At 42.3% G+C, this 20,402-nt stretch overlaps 2 protein-coding genes across 2 annotated transcripts; both read left to right on the forward strand.

Annotated features, from left to right (window-relative positions):
* Positions 1 to 213: 213 nt before the first annotated feature.
* LOC124282301 (1,25-dihydroxyvitamin D(3) 24-hydroxylase, mitochondrial-like) lies at positions 214 to 7,919 on the forward strand. Its single transcript, XM_046718260.1, has 9 exons — positions 214 to 1,118; positions 2,266 to 2,456; positions 2,856 to 3,059; positions 3,899 to 4,056; positions 4,164 to 4,330; positions 4,991 to 5,069; positions 5,866 to 6,025; positions 7,012 to 7,055; positions 7,373 to 7,919. Exons 1-9 carry the CDS (start codon positions 718 to 720, stop codon positions 7,484 to 7,486), a joined length of 1,518 nt encoding a protein of 505 aa, XP_046574216.1. The 5' UTR covers positions 214 to 717; the 3' UTR covers positions 7,487 to 7,919.
* A 1,737-nt stretch (positions 7,920 to 9,656) lies between these two features.
* Positions 9,657 to 17,020, forward strand: LOC124282302 (1,25-dihydroxyvitamin D(3) 24-hydroxylase, mitochondrial-like). The gene is made up of 9 exons (XM_046718261.1): positions 9,657 to 10,550; positions 11,086 to 11,276; positions 11,714 to 11,917; positions 12,808 to 12,965; positions 14,171 to 14,337; positions 14,761 to 14,839; positions 15,196 to 15,356; positions 16,274 to 16,317; positions 16,937 to 17,020. The coding sequence occupies exons 1-7, from the start codon at positions 10,141 to 10,143 to the stop codon at positions 15,271 to 15,273; spliced, it is 1,287 nt and encodes a 428-aa protein (XP_046574217.1). The 5' UTR covers positions 9,657 to 10,140; the 3' UTR covers positions 15,274 to 15,356; positions 16,274 to 16,317; positions 16,937 to 17,020.
* The last annotated feature ends 3,382 nt before the right edge of the window (positions 17,021 to 20,402 follow it).

Below are 20,402 nucleotides of genomic sequence, written 5' to 3' on the forward strand. Positions count from 1 at the left end.
AACCTATATTTTCAACATGGCTTCCTTTTGGTTTAGATGTGATGTTATGTTACATATTAATAATAATACTGTAAATGTTATATCCAAGTTATCTAACTCAATGCATGTGATTATGCGATATATCTATCAACCAAAGCACGAACGTACAGCGCACTATATCCGGTTTGCACTGTATGAAATCATACACTGTGACTGCATCGCCCGCGAAACATCGCCAGGAAACCAACTGCTTTCGTCATTCGTAACTACTCGCCTCTTTCCGTGACTTACAAGAAGTTACGAATGCTGCTTTCGTGTCCGCCTTGCATTTGCAAAGGGAAGTAACTCCGCTGTATCGCCTTGTAATTCATGCTGTCAACAAACAACCATTATCTCACCCTGTTCCGTGACCTAAAAAGATAACAGAGACCATATTATATGGTCTCTGAAAGATAACAACGGAACGGACAGGTACAGCAGATTACGCAATACACTGAAGTTGTTACACCGGGCTAAAGCGAGGCATAGCGTATAAGGGCTTGTGTTTGGATCGTGACACAGTTGTTACACCTGTCACCGAACCTTCTCAACAGAGAGCGATTTCCACACGATCGAACAAGCAAGTGTCCCTCATTCAAGATCTTTCGCAATACGGATGAATATGTGTTTATGAAGAAGTGTAAATCCAGTATATCCTTGTCTATAGGTCAGTAGACGCTTTGTATCGGTAAAGCGGAAATGGCTTTGAAATTCACTCCTGTTGTGTTGACGGCGAGGCAAGCTAGACTTGCAATGGGCTTCTGTAGAGGAAAAGCGACAACAGTGACTTCGCAACCAGACATGCATGAAGCCAAGCCGATGTCACAAATCCCCGGCCCAAAAGGATTGTCAATGATAAGCAGCACCTTCCAGTCGGCCACTAATGCTGCGGCATCTCACAAATGGATCCAAGGGAGGCATGAAGAATTTGGACCAATCTTCAGGGAAAGGATGGGAGTTATGGATCTCGTCTTTATATCCGACGCGGACGCTGTCGAACAGTTGTTGAGACAGGATGGGAAATACCCGGAGCGATTACAAATTCACCATTGGTTGGATTACCGGAAGAGGCACGAGATCCCAACAGGGCTGTTCATGTCGTGAGTTTACAAGTGCATACACACACGCATGCACGCGTGCACGCTCTCAAACCACCACACACACACAAGCACACGCACACACACACACACACACACACACACACACACACACACACACACACACACACACACACACACACACACACACACACACACACACACACACACACACACACACACACACACACACTTTCGCTTTCACCTGTCCATAACAACAACTGAGTTATGTTTTAAAGTAAATGTTGCTGGGAATATACACTTCATGATTGATGATGGCTGAAAGTAAGAAATGGTTATTCGATGCATTTGATAGCGATAGCTTTGGTGTGATTATGCCTTATGTTTGCAGTGTTTTGTCGACTGTTTTCATTCTGGTACCATCTTGATATAACGGGTTTTTTCAATCCATACGCTATTTTGCCTGGCAGTGTATTTTGATACAAGGACTGGTATGATATCTATAGTCCCGTGAAGATCAAGTTTAGACTTGATCTTCAGTAACCCATGCTTGTCGTAAGATGCGACTAACGGGATCGGGTGGTCAGGCTCGCTGACTTGGTTGACACATCATCAAATCATAATTGCGTAGATCGATGCTCATGGTGTTGATCACTGGATTGTCTGTTCCAGACTCGGTTATTTACAGACCGCCGCCATATAGTAGGAATATTGCTGAGTGTGGCGTATAACTGAACTCACTCATGATATCTATAGGCTACGGTCATCTTTATGATCCACGCTCAGAAGACTAAAATTATGACACATTCGAAAACTGTTTTAACCTTTTTTGCACTCTGATTCTATCCTATTGTGTCACTGAATACAACTCTAGATATATAAGTAGATCAAGTAATTTACTAACTGCAGCTTAATATGATAGTAGCAGTTTAATCTTAAGAACTATCGCGGCGGCACCACCGACAGGAAGAACGATATTCGTTCAATGGACTTAACGTCAATTTCTAACTTGTTTTTACTCAGATCAACGCATTATCCTACACCATGTTGGCTGGCATGAGTTCATTTTAAAAATACGTTTTAGGTGAAAAGATTGAGTCTGAGAAAATTAACAAACACTGAATTTGACTTTGCTCTTTCCTATTTTATCGTTCTAGTTTCACCATACTATATATTATGCTCTGTCTAGAGATGGACCTCACTGGCATCGACTCAGAAGGGTCATAGATAAACCTATGCTGAAAATCCGAGCTGTCAACTCCTACGCCGTAGAGTTCAATGACGTTGTTGCCGAGTTCATTGCCCGGATGCATCGTGTGCGGAGTTCAGATAATTCCATACCGGATCTTGCCGAAGAGCTGTTTGGTTGGAGTGTTGAATGTACGTAAAATGCTGAACAGAAACAGAAATTGTGATTGCGGATGGCGCTTTTAGGTTTCGTTAATGAATTCGTCTCCGAAATTTGGTCCAAGGTGTAAAATTGATATTGAACCACAATGAATATCACTGGCACACATATGTATCACGTTAAAAAAATGAGTGAGTGAGTTTTAAGCCGCTTTTGGAAATATTCCAGCAATATCAGGGGGACACCAGAAATGGGCTTCACATATTGTACCCATGTGGGAAATCGAACCCGGGTCTCATACGTATCGAGCGAACACTTTAACCTACTGCCCCCACGAACACAAGACGTATGTGTTCATAAGATACATTAACTGTATTCAGCAATATTTTGGATTAGGTTTATAAGTTACGTGTTATAATTTTATGTTAAAGCTATTGGCCGACTCTTGTTTGAGAAGAAACTGGGCTGCTTGTCCGACCAGCGTGACCAAGAGACCCAAGCCTTCATTGACAGCGTCCATGCAGTGTTTGAGAGCACCAGGGAAATGATTTTCCTTCCGCCATGGGGAGCTCGGATATTCATGCGAGGTGTTTGGAAACGGCACGATGAGGCATGGAACACTATATTTAGAGTCGGTTGGTTGACTGTTTTTCTATATTTAGGATCTACACATATATTATAATATTTGAATTCAATTCAAGACCAAATGAGGCAAGATCAAAGGAACCGTCAGTCAATTATAGTACTATAGGAATGAGCAGCTGGAACGCCTTCCACTAGTTATCCTAGCTTTTACGCTGAAGTTGTTTCTGACTTGCGAGGTCTTCTACAACAAACTGTCAGTGACGTCACGAGCAGAAGACCGTCAAATCGTGCTACGTCACCTACGACAGATTTCGCCGGCTACACGAACTAGGGCTGAAGTCGAAGACATATCCAGTGTCCTAGTGCCTATTCGCGGACGGCAGGCACTGGAGACGACGTAGGCCCAATGTTGTGTACACAGATTCCGGAAGTCAGCTGTGGGAACAACTTCCTGACTTCTGGTCATCCGTGGAAACCTCACAGCTGCTTTACCGCGACAAGGTGCTCACCCCTGAACTCGTTCCTTCATATGGCGGCTCATGGCCCAGGTCTACGACCAGCATGATAATGCTCGGCTGGCAACGTCACGGCCATCGAGGTTGACCTAACCGGCTCCAGAATTATTTTCACTGTTATTTCATGCGTACGTAGGGATTCGAAACCAGCGTAAAATACGAACACTTAAATGTATGACTACGTCACTAGACTCACTACCCTTCTGTCATATGACCTGAAGTGTATCAGTCACATTATCCCTGATTCTCAGTGTTACATCATCGTTGTGATAAGTACCCTGGATCAACATGCATCAACCGTATCAGCTGGTGCACGTGTCACCATTTAAGTATCTGTTATCACCAGCTGCAATGTATTATTGTGTGTGTCCCAGCAAACGACATAATAGGCACCAAACTGCGGGAGATCCAGGAGAAGGGCGCCGATGGTTCTGAGGTGGGGTTTCTTGCCAGCTTCCTTGAAGAGAACTCGCTCTCCACAGATGAGATCTACAGCAACGTGTCCGAGCTCTTAGGTGCTGCCATTGACACGGTAACGCCCTTTGTTGAACTTGAGTTCTGTGAGTTTAGTGTGCTATATTATTTGCCATCTCAAAGTCGTAAATGTGTTTTAAGGCGTACATAACTATCGTGTTCCAGACTTCTAACACCACCCAGATGATTCTGCAGGAAGTTGCCAGCAATCCCCAGGTTCAGAGTAGACTTCTGGAGGAAGTGAACAGAGTTGTGCCCCCTGACCAGCAACCAACTGCAGAGCATCTGAAAGATATGCATTACTTGAAGGCGGTCATTAAAGAAACTCTCAGGTGCGAGTGGCTGTTTTTCCAACAATTTTATTGGAAGCATCATTTGTTCATTTGAAGGATGCAAATATCAACTTCACATTTATACGATCCTAATTTTGTCAACACCATATATCTGATCCTCGAGTCATAGATTTACTATAAGTCCATATGTTATGATAAACGTTACTACTGATACAGCAGATCTATGTTTTGATATCATAAAACGGTTGTTGATATCAAACATATCATTTCTATATATGTATATAATATATTATTAATACAATTATGATATAAATATATCATTAACAGTAAGCTATGTGAAATATATCGATGGAATTACACGTGCATTAGACACGAGTAGCCTATTAATTGCAGTAAGATGCCATGAAGTGAATTTTGATTGACTTCTATATATAAATATATATAGTTATTCCTTTTTAAAAATGATTTAGTGATATCCAACATCGAATTTAGGACGTCCAAAAATCAAATGTCAATGGCCTGCCAAACCTCGTTTTTTCCATCTAAACTGACACGCAGTGACATAAATTCAGATCCATAAACTGCAGATCCTTGCAGGTCTAAGGGAAGCAACCCTGACACCTGAGACAACTAACATATTTTGGTTTTCTATGCTGAGACCTATGCATGTTTTAACATATCCTCTGAATGTTATTTCAGGATGTACCCTACCGCTGCCGTTGTATTTCGGAACCTGCAGCAGGATGCCACCATTCTAGGTTACTCTATACCTAAAGGGGTGAGTAATTTATACTCTCCATCTATAGACTGTGAAACTGTGGGGATCGGGGTTAGAACTGGTCTTCAACCCTTTCTTGTCGTAAGAGGCTACTAACGAATCAGATGTTCTGGCTCGCTGATTTGTTTCATACATGTCGTCATATCCCAATTGTGAAGATTAATGCTTTTGAGTGTCAATAACTGTACTGTATGGTGCAGATTTTATTATTTACGGATTACCATTGGAGCAGTAAGAAATACACCTTAAAGCAAACGACGAGGAACAATCAATTGCACTGACCTTGGTCCCATTTTGACACCAAACCGAAAATTGCTTCTTGTCCATATTACTAAAATCACGGTCGTTGGATCGATTAGGTGCCTGACTCTGAGGGTGTGAGTTCGAATCCCGGATGGGGCTCAACTCAAAAAGTACTAGAATTTGTACTTCACTATGAAAGTGTAATCCCAAATATAACATATGTTACATATTACTGAAATCACGGTCGTTGGATCAAACATATATATGTTTGTGTAAATTACAAGTAGATAAGTAATGTCTTCAGTAATATATAAGGTGATAAATGACTTAATGCTTCAGTATCAGCCTCCGTGGTATGCGTGTAAATTAGACTTTTCATAATTTCATCCATACAAACTATCGGTTACGGGAAGACCTTGTCCTGTCGCGTCAATTAGGCTGATTATCTCAAATTATTTCTTTTGCTGCCCACGCGCTTATTTAGAGGGAGGAGTAGGTTTTGAAACGGTTGTAACTCCCCTACTTTATACAACGCCACGCCCACTCTACACAGGTTTCCATGTGTGTTCATCTCTATGCTCTGGGGCGTCATCCCAAATACTACGAACATCCAGACGAGTTCCGACCAGAACGTTGGCTCAGGGACGAAGGCAACAAGAAGATACACGCGTTCGCCTGGTTGCCTTTCGGGTTTGGACCTCGGATGTGTGTAGGTGGGTAGAACTACTTGTTGGTATACCGATTTGTCATAATGGTGGAGTGAGTGAGTTTAGTTTTACGCCACATTTAGCAATATTACAGCAATATCACGGCGATGGACACCAAAAATGGGCTTTACAGATCGTACCCATGTAGGGAATCGAACTCAGTTTTTCGGCATGACGAGCGAACGCTTTAACCTCTAGGCTACCCAACTGACCCTCATACTGGTGGAAACTGCAGATGCATTTAAAGAGGAAATTGTGTGTTTAACCCCATCATGTTCCTTCAAGATGACACGGGAGAGAATAGTTACATAGGTTTCTGCTAGATTTAAACAACTGGTGGTCAGTCCCATCGAACTGGTTCATTGGGCGTTGTGGTACCCCACCGGGAGGCCGCTGGGATAGCTAAGTGGTTAAAGCAGTCAGTCGTCACACCGACGACCCGGGTTCGAGCCCCTACATGGGTGCAAATACTGCAATGTGTGAAGCCCATTTCTGGGAAAGAGTTCCGCCCGTACCCTCCTCCCCCATGAAAAACCAAAATTACAAACAAACATGCACACCTCACCCTAAATATACATTAAAAAGAGAGGGACTCGATTCCAAAGAGAGGGGGTTACGGGCGGAACTCTTTCCCATTTCTGGTGTCCTCCCGCCCCGATATTGTTGGCATAATGCTGAAAGCGGCGTAATGTTCATCATACTCACCCAGTAACCACCCCACCTCACATCCGTCACTGCCTTGTCCGATCCAGGTTCAGTTCTTTCCAGGACAGATGGAACATTAGGGGACTTGAACAAAGTACAAACAATCTTAAATTTATACATTTTGGGAAAGGTTTCAGTTTTTTACACCACTGTGCGGTAGGTCTAATGGATGCAGTAATGACGCATATGGTGTATGTTAAGTCTCCTCCTGTTGTCCTCAAACCCTTTCTGTGTACACTAAGTCTCCTTTATACTGATATCTACAATGTATGACGTATGTTGTTTAGGGCGGCGTGTTGCTGAACTTGAAATGCAGTTGCTCATATCACAGGTAAGCACACTTCTGACACTAAATAAACACAAGTACTGTCACTATACTTCTTTGGAACATTTACCAGCTTGACTGCGTATATGTTGTATATGAGCCATCGCGTTTTTGGTTGTTTATATATTTTAAGAAATCCACATTTTGTAAATTCAAAATCTTCTGTGATTTCTTATTCACAGGTTATGGCTATGAATGTATGCCTCACTTCCCTCTCACTTAAAATACACTTTTTTCAAGGGTAAATTCCATTGAAGGTCTGTCTGACCTTTAGTTCGTGTGCCTCCCCTCACTGTCATGAATGTTCTTTTTTGTTTGTAAAGCTTGTTCGGAAGTTCCACATTGAACCATTGTCTGACAAACCGATGGAGATGAAGACGAACCTTCTCCTGATGCCTGTACATCCGGTTGAAATACGCCTTGTAGACAGAGCCTAGTCTGAAACTACACACGACAAACACATGTGGTTTGTAAGCCATGTATAGAGAGAGCCTTGTCTGGCAGCGTAGTGGGCTTGGAAGCGTTGACTCGTCACGTCGAAGACACGAGTTTGATTCCCAAAATGATTACAATGCCACAAATGCACACTGACACCATAAATCCGTCGACAATTGTTATAATGAGTACAGTTCACGCTCGTTCCGTGATTGTTCCACGACAAAGGTTGTAACTGACTCCCTCACTCATATATTCATATATAATGCACCTCACACTATCGAGATTTACACCTGAAGCAGATATAAAGGCTATGCTATGCTGATATGTTTGGTTTAAAAACAATATATTGCACAGGCAGAACAGCAGCTACGTTTCTCAAACTGATCATGGCATCTACTTGCATTTTGTATTGGGAATAAAATATTGGCGTTTTGTTTTTTTGTGTTTTGTTTCTAAAAAAGAAAGTATTTCAGTAATAGGTGTTGTTTTAATATAAATGATTACTAAAGATAATTTTTAGTGTTGATTTAATGTCGCTTCATGTCGCTTCAAAGTGACGCAGGTCTGATATGTTTACCATTTTGGTAAAATCCACAAGCACGGTTGTAAGTATAGTGCTAATGGACCTAGACACGCAATCATGCTGATCCAGGATTCGAACCCACGATCATAGGTTCCAAAGCCATAAAGCGGCGCCTTGGAATATTGCTAGCAGGAAAGCTCACTCACTAAACCTTGATACATTATATTTTCATATACCGTACATTGAAATACCACGTGTTCTTGGAACCAATCACCATGCTTAAAACATTGAACTCACATTGAAATATGTCTAAGATACCCGAAAACAATACATTGTACTAATGGTACAAAACATTGCGCGTTTCGTCAGATGGTCACACGTGCTAAGACATATGTGAGGTAAAGGTGCGGGGGAAGTAAAGGGTAAACAAGTAACAGTTGCCATGTGAGTGAGTTTAGTTTCACGCCGCACTCAGCAATATTCCAGCTATATGGCGGCGGTCTGTAAATAATCGAGGATGGACCAGACAATCTAGTGATCAACAGCATGATCATCGATCTACGCAACTACGATACGATGACATGTGTCAATCAAGTCAGCGAACCTGACCACGTGCACCCGATCCCGTTAGTCGCCTCTTACGACAAGCATGGGTTACTGAAGACCAATTCTAACTCGGATCTTCATGGGTACCATGGAACAGTAAAACGCAGTGTATTTTAATATGAAATAGTTTGTAAACAAAACTTTTTTTGTTTAAAACCTGAATACTGTATACGAATATTTAAATCTCCCTTTGAGCTGGAATATATAGGAAGTGGTACTACATCTCATCATGTTCCATCTCATTGTTCATAACAAATGGTTTATTGCATACAGACCACATTATAGGTCTCAAACTTTGAAACATCTCAAATTGCTTGGTCCAGTTGATGTCCTGAAGTGGATCGGTCCAGTTCGGGCCTGTGTACTTATATGTCCAGATAGCATCGGACGTTGGCCCAACGTTGGCAATGTTGACAAAACCATTGCCAACGTTGGGCCAAAGTCTGAATGCTATCTGGGTGGTCCAGTTAAAAGAACCTTTAGATGTCTCAGCATAGTGAATGAGTATTGTTTTACGCCGCTTTTAGCAATATTCCAGCAATATCACGGCGGGGACCCCAGAAATGGACTTCACACATTATACCAATGTGGGGAATCGAACCCGGGTTTCGGTGTGACGAGCGAACGCTTTAACTACAAGGCTACCCCACCACCATTGTCTCGGCTTTGACAGACGCTGTATCTGAATATATATAATTTTGAAACAAATAATTCCATTTAAATTGAAAAGCAGCCTCAGTGAGATAGGAGATACTAAACCTGGGGAAAACTAGACTTGCTTCATTTAGAGCTTTTGCATTGTAAAGTGGGCTGGGCGGAGGGAAAACGTAGTTCGGGGACAAATGTCGACCCTGTTACTGGACACACGTAAACAAAGATAAGCTATCGAGGCCTCAGCTCCCATGTCAGTATCTGGCATGTGTGAGTGCAGTAAACTTTCACTCAGTGTACTAACTCCCTTAATGCAGACACCCTCGGTGTAAATTAGTTCTTAATTTGTGAATTATGTGTCACCAAGTGGGGGTGGGTGTGTGTGGGGGTGGTGGTTCCACCACATATGTGACTGTACTTGTTAACAAATCTATCCCAAATGAAAGTCCTCTTTCAAACACCACAGAACAGATAGGTAAACCCGACCGTTTATACCTACAGGCGGCCTGTAATCTATTACAAGCAACATTCGCCCTGTGCGTTTAATCCGGGGCAGTCAGACAGCTATTTCTTGGTAGGCTGTAAATGTACTGGTCAGGACGAGTGAGGATACGGTGTTCTCAAAACTGCCGTACACTGACGGACTCTGCACTCGCTGACAAGTTATTACAGGTTACTCCTGACAACCTTAGGACTGGTCGGTAAACCAGGGCGGTCGCTCAAGCTGCAACACGTGACTGTGCTGTTCATAGGCTTACAGTGTAAACATTGCGCAAATATATAACAGTTTGTGAAATACAGAGTTGTGATTCGTCGTGCTTAACTTCTTTTTCTGCGGTGTCGGTGAACTGACAAAACCACAGACGTACAAAAATGTCAGTGTGTCGTGTCACAGGCGGAGTCCGATTCGGACAGTGTAGGTCAGCGCTCCTGGTCTTCAGGCGACACAAGGCAACAGCTGCGGCTATCCAGTCTAAAGAAGATGGCGAGGCCGTGAAACCTTTTTCGGCACTTCCGGGACCGAGAGGTCTGCCTTTCATCGGGACTCTGTTCCACACCTTGAGAAATTCCTCACGACTGCATGAATCTATCCAAGATCGCCACAAGACCTATGGACCAATTTTCCGCGAGAAGCTCGGGGTCTTAGACGCCGTGTTCTTGATGGACGTGGATGCTGTGGAGTCGTTACTGAGACAGGATGGGAAATATCCATCCCGTATGCAGGTTGACATATGGCACGAGTACAGGAACATCACGGGCCTAGGAAAGGGACTGTTGTTGAAGTAAATGAATATCTGGATTTTAGTACGTGGGGATGTATCGACTGTTTATGCCGCTTAAAGGCAAGAATATTGGTGCGGGGACGTAAACCCGTTGGTCAACTATCTGGTTTAATTCTGATTTGTAAGTTGTCGTTTTGGAAATGTCCACAGTTAGTAAGTGGGTATTAACGCCGAATTGAACAAAATTGACCTACATCAGATCGTTACTTATCTTTGCTTGAGGAAAACCTCAAACCTATGCACTGCAGGATCACGACTTCCATGAAAGCCCAGACAGTAAACCACGGGCACAAGCAGTGGTGTTAAACCCCAGAAACATAATCAGGGCAAACCTCTCAAAGGTGGATTGAAACACACATTCATAGGATTCTGTCTCTCCCAAGGGAGCTAACTCAGTGAAATGAGGCGACTAAGAGATCTGAGTCCCCCAATTCCAGGGTGGTCATGTTAATATTTTTATGAATCACAATATTTTCCTGCAAATACAGACATGATGTAGGTACGGTAATTATTACATTCATATCTGTCTATTCAGCGAGGGTGAAAAATGGCATTCTCTGAGGCGTATTGTGGACAGACACATGCTGAAGACTAGAACTGTGGAGTCTTATGCTGGGGACTTCAACACGGTGGTGGCTGAATTCCTCGACAGACTGGACAGGATCCTACCCGGCGATAAAGAGATGCCCAGCCCTGACGAGGAGCTGTTCAACTGGTCCCTGGAGTGTAAGTATGTCAGTTGTGTAGACCCCATTATCTTTGTTACTGACAACCGCGATGGGAAGCTGGGTATTATTTTATGTTCCAGAGGTTGGACCGATAATTGACCAAACAAGGTGGAGGCTGTAGAGCACATCAAACATTTCATTTACAGTGTTAGGAAATCATGAAATTCATGTTTTGCCAGTTTCTGGCGTATTTTGTTTTTGAAACCTGATGAACTGATGAATGTGGTGTGAAACAAAATCGCCACAAGTCAGTTTCAAGATAGTGTACATCTATTTATATCCTATTAGGAGTGGGCTGCTTAGTGGTTCCTCACGATCCGGGTTCGATTCCCCACATGGGTACAATGTGTGACTTGCTTGAATATTGCTAAAACGGCGTAAAACTAAACTCACTTACTCCATTGTTGTTAGTGAAGTTCCATGTTCCTTCCACAGCCATCAGCAGAATTCTATACGAGAAGAAACTGGGGTGTCTGTTGGATGGGAAGAGCAAGGACGCACAAGATTTCATCAACAGCGCTCACGAAATCTTTGCGACATCCCGAACACTCGTATTGTTCCCTCCTCAAGTTTCTAAAGTGATCATGCCAAAACTTTACAAGCGGCACATGGCATCCTGGGAAACTTCATTCCGTGTGGGTGAGTCTGACACACCATCCTATGTACCTCATTCTGTGTAGGGGAGTCTGACACACCATCCTGTGTACCTCATTCCGTGTAGGTGAGTCTGACACACCATCCTATGTACCTCATTCTGTGTAGGTGAGTCTGACACACCATCCTATGTACCTCATTCCCGCTTAGGTGAGTCTGGCACACCATCCTGTGTACCTCATTCTGTGTAGGTGAGTCTGACACACCATCCTGTGTACCTCATTCTGTGTAGGTGAGTCTGACACACCATCCTGTGTACCTCATTCTGTGTAGGTGAGTCTGACACACCATCCTGTGTACCTCATTCTGTGATTCTGACTCACCAAGTTGACGAACTCACTATCGAGAATATATCATCCTGTACACCGCATACCATGCGGGCATTCCACGTGACTATCCAACTTTTATGTATCATACTGAGTGCTTTTAGAGTGATGGTACGACGTATCCTGTCGGTTGCACCGGTCATAAACAAATGCAAAGGCTAGTCAATCGTTAAATTCAATTAAAAGCATGGGAACAAATCATCACAGGGAATCACATTGGACGTAATTTTTGTCTTTGCTCAGATATTGCTTGACACAATGATAAAAGAGATTAACCCATCCCGTCGTCCTATCGTGACTGTGACTAAACGTTGATGGGAAGCAATGCCAATATCGAAGATTTCCGCATCAGTACCGCAAATGCAGTTCTCGGTTTTGACTTCTACACGTGATTGTTGGCCATTGTATCTATTTGTTGTAGAACCGGAAGACGGACAGCCATCCCGCCTTCCTAGTGCGCACATCTTGCATGCACTATTTCATAGTAAAACCGGAATAATACAATGGCCTCTTATAATTATGATGAGGGTGCTTTCACTATTATTTCAGCTAAAGGAGTAATCGATGAGACAATTGAGAGGATTAAGAACAAGGCTGAGATGGATGAAGGAGACGTTGGTTTCATCACTCACTTCCTGAAGGAGAACATGGACATTGAGGACCTGTACGTCAATGTGTGGGAGCTCATGGCCGCCGCCGTGGATACGGTGAGTCCTTATGGATACGGCAGATCTTAATGGACACGGTCAGTCTTTATGGATACGGCAGATCTTCATGGATACGGTGAGTCTTTATGGATACGGCAGATCTTCATGGATACGGTGAGTCTTTATGGATACTGCAGAGCTTCATGGATACGGTGAGTCTTTATGGAAACGGAAGATCTTCATGGACACGGTGAGTCTTTATGGATACGGCAGATCTTCTTGGACACGGTGAGACTTTATGGATACGGCAGATCTTCATGGACATGATGAGTCTTTATGGATACGGCAGATCTTCATCGTGGTGAGTCTTTATGGATACGGCAGATGAGTCTTTATGGATACGGCAGATCTTCATGGACACGGTGAGACTTTATGGATACGGCAGATCTTCATGGACATGATGAGTCTTTATGGATACGGCAGATCTTCATCGATATGGTGAGTCTTTATGGATACGGCAGATCTTCATGGACGCTGTGAGTCTTTATGGATACGGCAGATCGGTGAGACTTTATGGATACGGCAGATCTTCATGGATGGATGAGAGTCTTTATGGATACGGCAGATCTTCATGGACACGGTGAGTCTTTATGGATACGTCTTCATGGACACGGTGAGTCTTTATGGATGGATACGGCAGATCTTCATGGATCTTCATGGATACGCGTCTTTATGGATACGGCAGATCTTCATGGACATTTTATGGATACGGCAGATCTTCATCGATATGGTGAGTCTTTATGGATACGGCAGATCTTCATGGACGCTGTGAGTCTTTATGGATACGGCAGATCTTCATGGATACGGTGAGACTTTATGGATACGGCAGATCTTCATGGATATGAGTCTTTATGGGCACAGTCTTAACTGATACGTTGACACTTTAAGGATACGTTGAGTCGTAACTTTTATTGGGAGTCCTTATGGATAGAAGAAAAACGGGTATAATGAATATTACCTATACCGATAGGAAGAGAAAACTTAAAACATACAATTTCAACGAACACTGATCTAAGCCTCTGTATGTCGGTGTGCAGAGTTGTAGCTCTTAGCTGGAGCAGGGTCTGCTGGCCGTGTTTTCCATCACATTCCCATGTTTGGGGGTTTCACAAAGGAAATAATGATCGGCATCACTTGGATTCTTCCATGCAAATAAAAAGGAAACTTTCTGCTGCAAACAAACAACCCCCTCTCTCTCGTTGTAGACGTCATACACAACGCTGGCCATGCTGAACGAAATATCACGTTGCCCGCGTGTACAGGACGCCATCTATGAAGAAATCACACGAGTTGTTCCCCCTGGCGAGCACCCCACAGCTGATCATCTGAAGGAGATGCATTACATCAAGGCGGTCATTAAGGAGACGCTCAGGTACACGCAAAGGCCGTTATATCTGTCTCTTATACTTCAGTAAAGGTGCTGTGGAGCTGTGATATGGGATAGAGCTATTATCCCCTACCTCCATATGTTATTTTCCAAATGTTCCTATTTCCATGGCACTGATTTTATCACTATTGGAAGTAACCTTCTTTTTAGTAAACATCAGTTGGAAGGAATTTTTTCAATGTTAATTTAACTATATAGTGAAAATGAGAAATTGCCTATATAAGTATATCTTATAATGTCCGTAAGGGACTTTCCATTAGATGAACAAATATTTTGGCTCCTGTTTTACCAAGGGAAGTTAACTGTTCACTGAACATGCTGGATGTTCTGGCAAAAATACTGACTTTATTCCTAATTTAGTAACATAACATGTATTTATTTAGCTTGACATTGATACCCGTCTTCCAGGATGTACCCGACTGTGGGTGGTATCTCCAGGATTACACAGAACGACCTTGTGCTTATGAATTACAGTATTCCTAAAGGGGTATGTATTGGCACTCGGTCTTCAAACACATACCCCACTACTTCACTCTTTTTGCGTTCACTGTTTCTTAATAAAATGATCCATACAAACCGATTAAATACAGGCGGGTGTTAGGGTGAGGTACAGGTCAGCATATGGTCGTTGTTAGGTCAGGAAACGGTAGCCCAGTGGTTTAAGCCTTCACACCTCACACCAACTACACCGGTTTTGTAATCTAATGGTCCGGACCGTGATGTAATTTTTGAAGAACAAACACTACCGCTTCATATCTTAGATATATCCACTACACCCGACCCGTTGGCTTGTTCACTCAAGACATCGCTTTGTTATTTATGATATTTTACATGTGAACTTAGACCACTGTCTGGGTGGACCCTTACACCATGGGACGTCTCCGATGTCACTACGACGACCCCGACACCTTCCTCCCCTGAACGCTGGCTCAGAGCTACTAGGACGACCAAAACGCACCCTTTTGCATGGTTGCCATTCGGGTTTGGAGTCCGCGCATGCGTGGGTAAGTATCATCCAGACTTCCGGTTCCGGTACTGGCATCTTGTATTGTTTCAGATGCAAAATACTAAAATGAACAGAAAACAGCGACAACTCACCATACGCGATCTATATCGGTAGCAGCCACAGTATTTAATTTGCCAATATACCAATTTGCAAAACGTGTTTGAACGCACCTGTTTAAAGGTTTAACATTATAACAATGTGCTATATTAAGCGGAATATTTTAACGCAATTATCTATTGCACAATGCGATTTTTCGCTATATGTCATCTTCCTGCAAAGCATACATGGATATATATTCACTCTCGCACTCTTTTTCTTCATCATATACCGACGGTATGCTCCGCTCTGCTTTACTTACGTTTTATGATTCGTGAAGGTCCGGGTTAGAATGAATCTTCAGTAACCCATGCTTGTCGTAAGAGGCGACTAACGGGATCGGGTGGTCAGGCTCGCTGGCTTGGTTGACACATGTCATCGGTTCCCAATTGCGTAGATCGGTGCTCATGCTGCTGATCTCTGGATTGTCTGGTCCAGACGCGCTTATTTACAGACCACCTCCGTATAGCTGGAATATTGCTGAGTGTGGCGTTACAACAAACAAACAAACCAACCAACTTACGTTTAAAGTGTTAGTTTTTTTAATGAATGTCCATGCCATTGTCAAACGAAGTGTCCATACCATGCTACCGCCATATAGCTGGAGTATAGCTGAGTGCGGCGTAAATGTAAACTCACTCACTCGCCCATACCATGCTAAGTTAGCGAGTCTAAATCACTTCAAGGTCAGAGAATTGAAGACATATTAATTCGAATATTCTTATCTGTTCTGTTCATAACTATGCCATCGTAGATTTACTAAAATGGCTTCCAGTCATCAAGGTAATGCTAACGGTTTGGGTTATCATCTATTTACAGGCCGACGCGTCGCTGAACTCGAGATGCAACTCTTAGTCTCACAGGTGAGATTGTTCAGAAAAAAGACGTTTACTGTTTACAAGAAAGCAGATCTGAGGAAACTATAAACCGTTTTTTCAGGCTTAATGATTCTCTTCATCAAATATTGCCTATGTCCGCCGCCTTGAATTTGCTAGAATATCAATAAGATTCTTATAAGCTACTCACTCACTTATCAAATGAGTCATCTTTGATTTGCCAAAGTTAAATCTGAGTGAAGATATTTGGTTGCATATTTGCTTACAGTCATATCATTTGGAGTCACTTTGTGATTGCTATTAGATCACTCTTTTCTCTTGTGACAAACCATGCTGGACGATATTGATAAACCGTTTGAAGTCTTTGAGACACATATCAAACTCAATTTAAGTTTAAGTAGTCGGGCTTTTAAAGATGATGTTAAAAGTACACTGCCTACTCCTCAGACCTCTAGGATAACTCCATCAACACAACACCACGTAAATATGCAGTGTTCCTGTAAAAAAACATATGTGAGAAATGCATTCCTAGTACCTTTTTCAATTAAACTTAATTGACATGACGGTATTCATATTTTTTCTACAAATGTAACCATATATTGATTACGGGAATCTGCCTTCCAATTACACATTTTGTATGTTTCAGTTTGTGCGCAAGTTCAAGCTGGAGGCTATTTCTAAAGAACCATTCCGGATAAAATTCGACCTACTTCTTCTGCCAAAGGATCCTGTGAGAATCCGTCTCTTAGACAGAGATTCGCACTAGCTTGAATGTGCTCTCACACATTCGGATTGTAATCCCGAGACAAGCCGAATGAAGGGCGGAAACAGCAACTTCCACCTGTGCTCCTCGTGCGTTCTGTTGGCTTTCGTCTAAACTGTTTAGACATGTGTTTTTATAGGGTCTGACTCTTTAGAGTAGAGGATCCCATCAATGGTTTCTCTCAAATTGAAATCCAGGTACAGAGTTACGCTTTGTCTCCAGTTGTCCGTTAGTTCATCCTTTCTACAATATGATCTGTGATTCTTGCCTTTGTCATGTCATAAGTTCGTTCAAATTATCAAAACTGAAAAAGCAATCATATCAATTTCATTAAAAATACAATTATGAATATGCATTTCTGTGAGGGGTTTTAAAATATCTGATTGTGCGTGAGTGTCTGAGATTTGACGGTGACATGGGTTAAAGGGTTATAATTGGGAAGAATGCCACAGCTCTTCGCACCAAGAACACAGGTCACACCATGTGAGGAGTACAGAGTGTTTCACGTATGAGCATGTCAGCGGTTACAGTCTGTCTGATTACTATCCATAGATGACACATTCATATATATACATATATCAATTTTCTAGCATTATCACTCGGGGAGCACCATAATTGGGCTTCACACATTGCACCACTGTGGCAATCGAACCCTTGTCTTCGGCGGGATGAACGAACACTCTAACCATTAGACTACCCACCTCCCCCAATCGTGGTGTATGTATGAGCAGGTTAACAAACAGGAGGTAAAGATTCAAATTCTGCCAATGTTCAAGCAAAGGTTTGTCACCATATAGTGGGGAAGCGAACCAGGGTCTTCGGCGGGATGAACGAACGCTCTAACCATTAGACCTCCACCTCCCCAAAATCATGGTATATTCATGACCTTTATACCTTCAAGGAAAGGTTTGTTTACACAACGAAAACAAAGATATAGAGAATACAATGAAATGGCGGCAGCCTTGTCCAACGAATGATATTTAGTTACTGTACGTATCTTCGTTTTACGTTTCTTGACAATCACCTCGACCGTGATGCAAACTGATGGTGAGTCAGCAAGCCGTCCATGATGTCGCAACATCTAGGTCGACATATGACATCTAGTACGAACGGACAAGGACGTCTCTCGACATTCAGTGGTGACAAGGCAGACTGAGATCTATATAAGGCCTGTGTCCCAGTTAGGGTATCAGCGATTTGACCTTATCCTGACACCCCTGTCATTCGGCACTCTTACAAGGCAATGAGTGAACTTTACTATCAGCGGTAGCCTCCCAAATTTAGACAGCCATATCTTAGACAGCTTAATACAACATTTCTGGTTCAGTGCACAACTAATCCTCAAGCTGATACCTATTTCTTATAATGGATCAGTCCAGTAGAATCAATTAGAAAAGACGTTATGTTCATTCAGCATATTTATTATAAGTTCAACAGAGATAAAAAAAATAAATAGTAAATAATAAAATATGGTATGTTGATCATGTCCATTCTTGGCAAGTAGCATTCCACCTAACAATCATGCAGAGGTGGATAAGTCCAAAATTTCATATTCACTTAAATAAATAATTGACATGATACATTGACATGAAAAAGATCTAAAAGTTTGGAAAAGAACTGATTCCTGTTGTACATATACTGTTCACAATGTAGAGAGCTGTATCAGATATACACAGCGATCGTTGTTAATAACCAAGATGTTGACGGCTTGAGCAATATGTCACTAGCTGGTCGCACATTGTGACCAACCGATCCCCCGACTATAGTCGGCTTTTCGTGTCAATTTTGGACGAGTTAGACTAACACTTAGTCTCTGAATATATGTATAATTTTGATAGTAACAAATAAACCCATTTAAATTGAAAAGGAGCCCCAGTCAGATGGGAGATTCAGAACCTAAGGACTCTAGACTTGCTTTATTTGGGGCTTTAGCATTGCAGGAAGGGCTGGGCAGTAGGGAAATTAATGTGGTTCAGGGACTGTGAGACTGGATGAGCCTATAAGGACATATATAGCCTTTACTATAGTAAGTCAAACATTTCTACTTGTATGCAGCAGGCGAAATTCAAAATTAACACATCGTTATTAATATAAACAAATCAGTTAACGCCCTATTATGCCACTGGGTAGTCTGGCCAAGAGCCAGTTGTTTACAGGCTGGCCTCGTAGTGCTGTGGATTGGGTTGGAGAACAGACACTTTCTGGTGTTACGCAAATTGTGTGAGGATCGGGTACTACTGGCTTTTGGGCCCAATCGATTCTGTTTCGGCAGATGTATTATCAGTTTTATTCCCTGTCGTTGACATTTCATATTAACTATATACTCTTCACGTACACATGGATATAGACTAACGCTTAATCTCTGAATATACAGACTTTTCATAGACACAAATACTTCCTTTTAATTGAAAAGGAGACCCAGTGAGATGGGAGATGAAATCTAGACTTTAGCATAGCAGAAAGGGCTGGGCGGAAGAGGCAATAATGCCACTGAATACGTTAAACATTAACCAATACCTCTCAAACCCTACAATCACCATATGGATGCACTCTCTGAATACAACCTAGTGCCAATAGAACTGTGCTCCTGAGTCAAGAAGGGCTGTCATTAAATAAGAAAAATCTAGAAAACCTGGTTAAAGCTAACATTGTATTTATGACAGCCAACTGTATCTGGAGACAAATAACACATGGTGAAAGTTATATTATTAACAAGTAATTGTTACTAAACACAAGCAATCTCAGGGGTTAAAGCCCCAATCAAGAGTGAAAAACATCGCCAATTTCAAAGACATATTATCCAAACCAACATACAAAGTCACTATAACATCTTCAATACATGAATACGCTTTCTTATCCAACCGATAAAACCTAAAAACAATGCAAAATATAAAACTTCTTAAACATAATGTATGGACAGTAAATTCCTTATGAGACATCTAATACGTATCATGAAGCCGAACTGACCATTGGGCAGCGTTGAGCTGGAAAGCCGCTATTGTCACTGAAACATGAAGAGCCTCGTTTATCGACCCGGTGACAGACAGTATGAAAAGGAATTTACTATATTTGGCATGCTCTTAAGTGAATGAGTGAGTTTAGTTTTACGCCGCACTCAGCAATATTCCAGCTATATGGCGGCGGTCTGTAAATAATCGAACCTGGACCAGACAATCCAGTGATCAACAGCATGAGCATCTATCATTTGGGAACCGATGACATGTGTCAAACAAGTCAGCGAGACTGACCACCCAATCCCGTTAGTCGCCTCTTATGACAAGCATGGGTTGCTGAAGACCAGATCCAACCCGGATCTTCACGGGTAATATAAGTATGAAGTCAAATCTAC

The sequence above is a fragment of the Haliotis rubra genome, unplaced genomic scaffold (genome assembly GCF_003918875.1).
Source record: "Haliotis rubra isolate DU_JTF1 unplaced genomic scaffold, ASM391887v1 Scf298, whole genome shotgun sequence".
Lineage (NCBI taxonomy): Eukaryota > Metazoa > Mollusca > Gastropoda > Lepetellida > Haliotidae > Haliotis > Haliotis rubra.

Coding starts and splice junctions, on each gene's coding strand:
- LOC124282302 (XM_046718261.1), top strand. CDS start 10,141: ATGTCAGTGTGTCGTGTCACAGGCGGAGTCCGATTCGGACAGTGTAGG. Junction 12,966..14,170: donor TGGCCGCCGCCGTGGATACG/GTGAGTCCTTAT, acceptor CTCTCGTTGTAG/ACGTCATACACAACGCTGGC. Junction 14,840..15,195: donor ATTACAGTATTCCTAAAGGG/GTATGTATTGGC, acceptor ATGTGAACTTAG/ACCACTGTCTGGGTGGACCC.
- LOC124282301 (XM_046718260.1), top strand. CDS start 718: ATGGCTTTGAAATTCACTCCTGTTGTGTTGACGGCGAGGCAAGCTAGA. Junction 4,057..4,163: donor TAGGTGCTGCCATTGACACG/GTAACGCCCTTT, acceptor ATCGTGTTCCAG/ACTTCTAACACCACCCAGAT. Junction 6,026..7,011: donor TGGACCTCGGATGTGTGTAG/GTGGGTAGAACT, acceptor TATGTTGTTTAG/GGCGGCGTGTTGCTGAACTT.